This window comes from Trypanosoma conorhini, assembly GCF_003719485.1.
Source record: "Trypanosoma conorhini strain 025E chromosome Unknown Tco_14.4_contig_01582, whole genome shotgun sequence".
Taxonomy (NCBI): domain Eukaryota; phylum Euglenozoa; class Kinetoplastea; order Trypanosomatida; family Trypanosomatidae; genus Trypanosoma; species Trypanosoma conorhini.
This window is the reverse complement of record NW_021705666.1, coordinates 1-1729: the sequence shown is the minus strand read 5'-3', so window position 1 is coordinate 1729 and position 1729 is coordinate 1. Positions and strand designations below refer to the sequence as shown.

Below are 1729 nucleotides of genomic sequence, written 5' to 3'. Positions count from 1 at the left end.
TGGAAAATTTATTTCGAAAGAGCAACAGATAAAAAAAAATACAAAGACTTGGGGGAAAAAAAAGGAAGGGGAACAAAATGTTTATTTGGACAAATTAGTCCTAGCCTGGTATCCAACTTGTAGTTTCCCTCTATATATGTCTTTTCTTTTCCTCTTCTCCTTGATGGTTAGTATTTAGTCGTTAGCTCATACCTTTCATTATGCGTCGCGTGTTTCAATTGAGTTCCGCTTCATTTTTGGCTTCTGTTCGTTTATATGGTACCCGCTACTTTACAGATAGCCATGAATGGGTGGAGCACGCTGATGGCGTTGCCACTATTGGCATCACAGCCCATGCACAGGAAAGTCTTGGTGATGTGGTATATGTTGCCCTTCCGAATGTGGGGGAACAGGTGAATGCAAAGGAAGTTTTTGGCGAGGTGGAGAGTGTCAAGGCCACCAGCTGCATCTATTCTCCTCTCAGTGGTGTCGTTGACGCCGTAAATGACAAGGTTAAGGATGAACCAGCTCTTATTAATCGTTCCGCTGAAGGCGAGGGTTGGCTTATCAAGGTGAAATGCAGCGAAATCCCTCAGGGTTTGATGACTGCTGAAGAGTACAAGAAGTTTATTGACTAGACTACACACATATGTGAAACAGACAAACAAAAAGGAAGGATTGTGGTCATTTATTCTTTGTAAGACGTCACACACACATAAGGGGGGAAAGATGAGCCGAGATGCGTGGGTGGGGAGCAGATGCGTAGAAAGGAGAATGTGGGTTGTTAAACTGTTGTAATAAATACGCCACCTTCTTTTTTTTCCCCCGCTCAAATTAAGCCGAAAAAAACTCAACGAAATTCAGGGGGGGGGGGAAACTGATTATTAGCGAAGATTCTAGGGGGCGCGTTGGCGTGCCCATTTTCTTGTTTTCCCCAGGTGGGTGTGCATGTGGGAGAATGGCGTGTTTGGCTCGCAAGGCGTTCGGGAGAAATTACAATGGTATGGGTTATGAAGTCAATGCTTCCTACATTTGCCCCCTCTCTTCCTTTGTTTTATTGCTTCCTTCTTTTTTTTTTGTCCTTCTGTTGCTTTTTGTGTGCTTCTGGATCTTTATTGTTATTATTACTCCTGTTTTTCTCTGGTCTACAGTTATGGTGGCATGTCCCGTGTTGACGAGGCACGCTTGTATAGTTGGAGTGCGGACCTAGAGAAGCGTGCTGCCGCAGTTCGTTCTGCTAGGTCAAAACTCGAAGACAAAAAAGCTGCTTGTATTCAACTGGAGGCCTCACTAGTTGAGCTTGCCAACGAAAATGACGCCAGTGAGCGTCTCTTGGTTCAAAAGGAGCACTATATTGCCTCTCGCAAAGCTGTACTTGAGCAAGCCAATACGCAGCGAAGCGCTCAGCGAAACTCATTAGATGGCGAGAGAAGGAAAGTGATCATCGATGTGGAGCGAGTGGAAAACGCCCTGGACAATGACTGGCGTGCACTTGAGGAGGAGGAAAAAGCAGCAGAGTTAGGTCACCATCAACGAATGAACAGGCTTGAGCAGCAATTGGAAGACCTTGAAAAACAGGAAGGTGACCTTGTTGAAAAGCTTCGACAACTTCAAAATTCTGAGTTGGGGGCATCAAATCTTTTGCGTCAGCTTAAGCAAAAGGAGGATCGGTTGAGGTCATTGTCGGAGGCAACATTGCAGCAAATGAGAGCCGAGTTACAAGAGCGTGAGACACTTTTGAATCAATAGC

General features: G+C 45.2%; 2 protein-coding genes across 2 annotated transcripts; both read left to right on the top strand.

Annotated features, from left to right (window-relative positions):
• Positions 1 to 200: 200 nt before the first annotated feature.
• Tco025E_10279 (glycine cleavage system H protein) lies at positions 201 to 617 on the top strand (the record flags this gene model as incomplete). Its single annotated transcript, XM_029377058.1, has 1 exon — positions 201 to 617. The coding sequence occupies one exon, from the start codon at positions 201 to 203 to the stop codon at positions 615 to 617; it is 417 nt and encodes a 138-aa protein (XP_029222850.1).
• Positions 618 to 1140: 523 nt separating this feature from the next.
• On the top strand, positions 1141 to 1728 carry Tco025E_10278 (uncharacterized protein; the record flags this gene model as incomplete). Its single annotated transcript, XM_029377057.1, has 1 exon — positions 1141 to 1728. The coding sequence occupies one exon, from the start codon at positions 1141 to 1143 to the stop codon at positions 1726 to 1728; it is 588 nt and encodes a 195-aa protein (XP_029222849.1).
• Between the last annotated feature and the right edge of the window lies 1 nt (position 1729).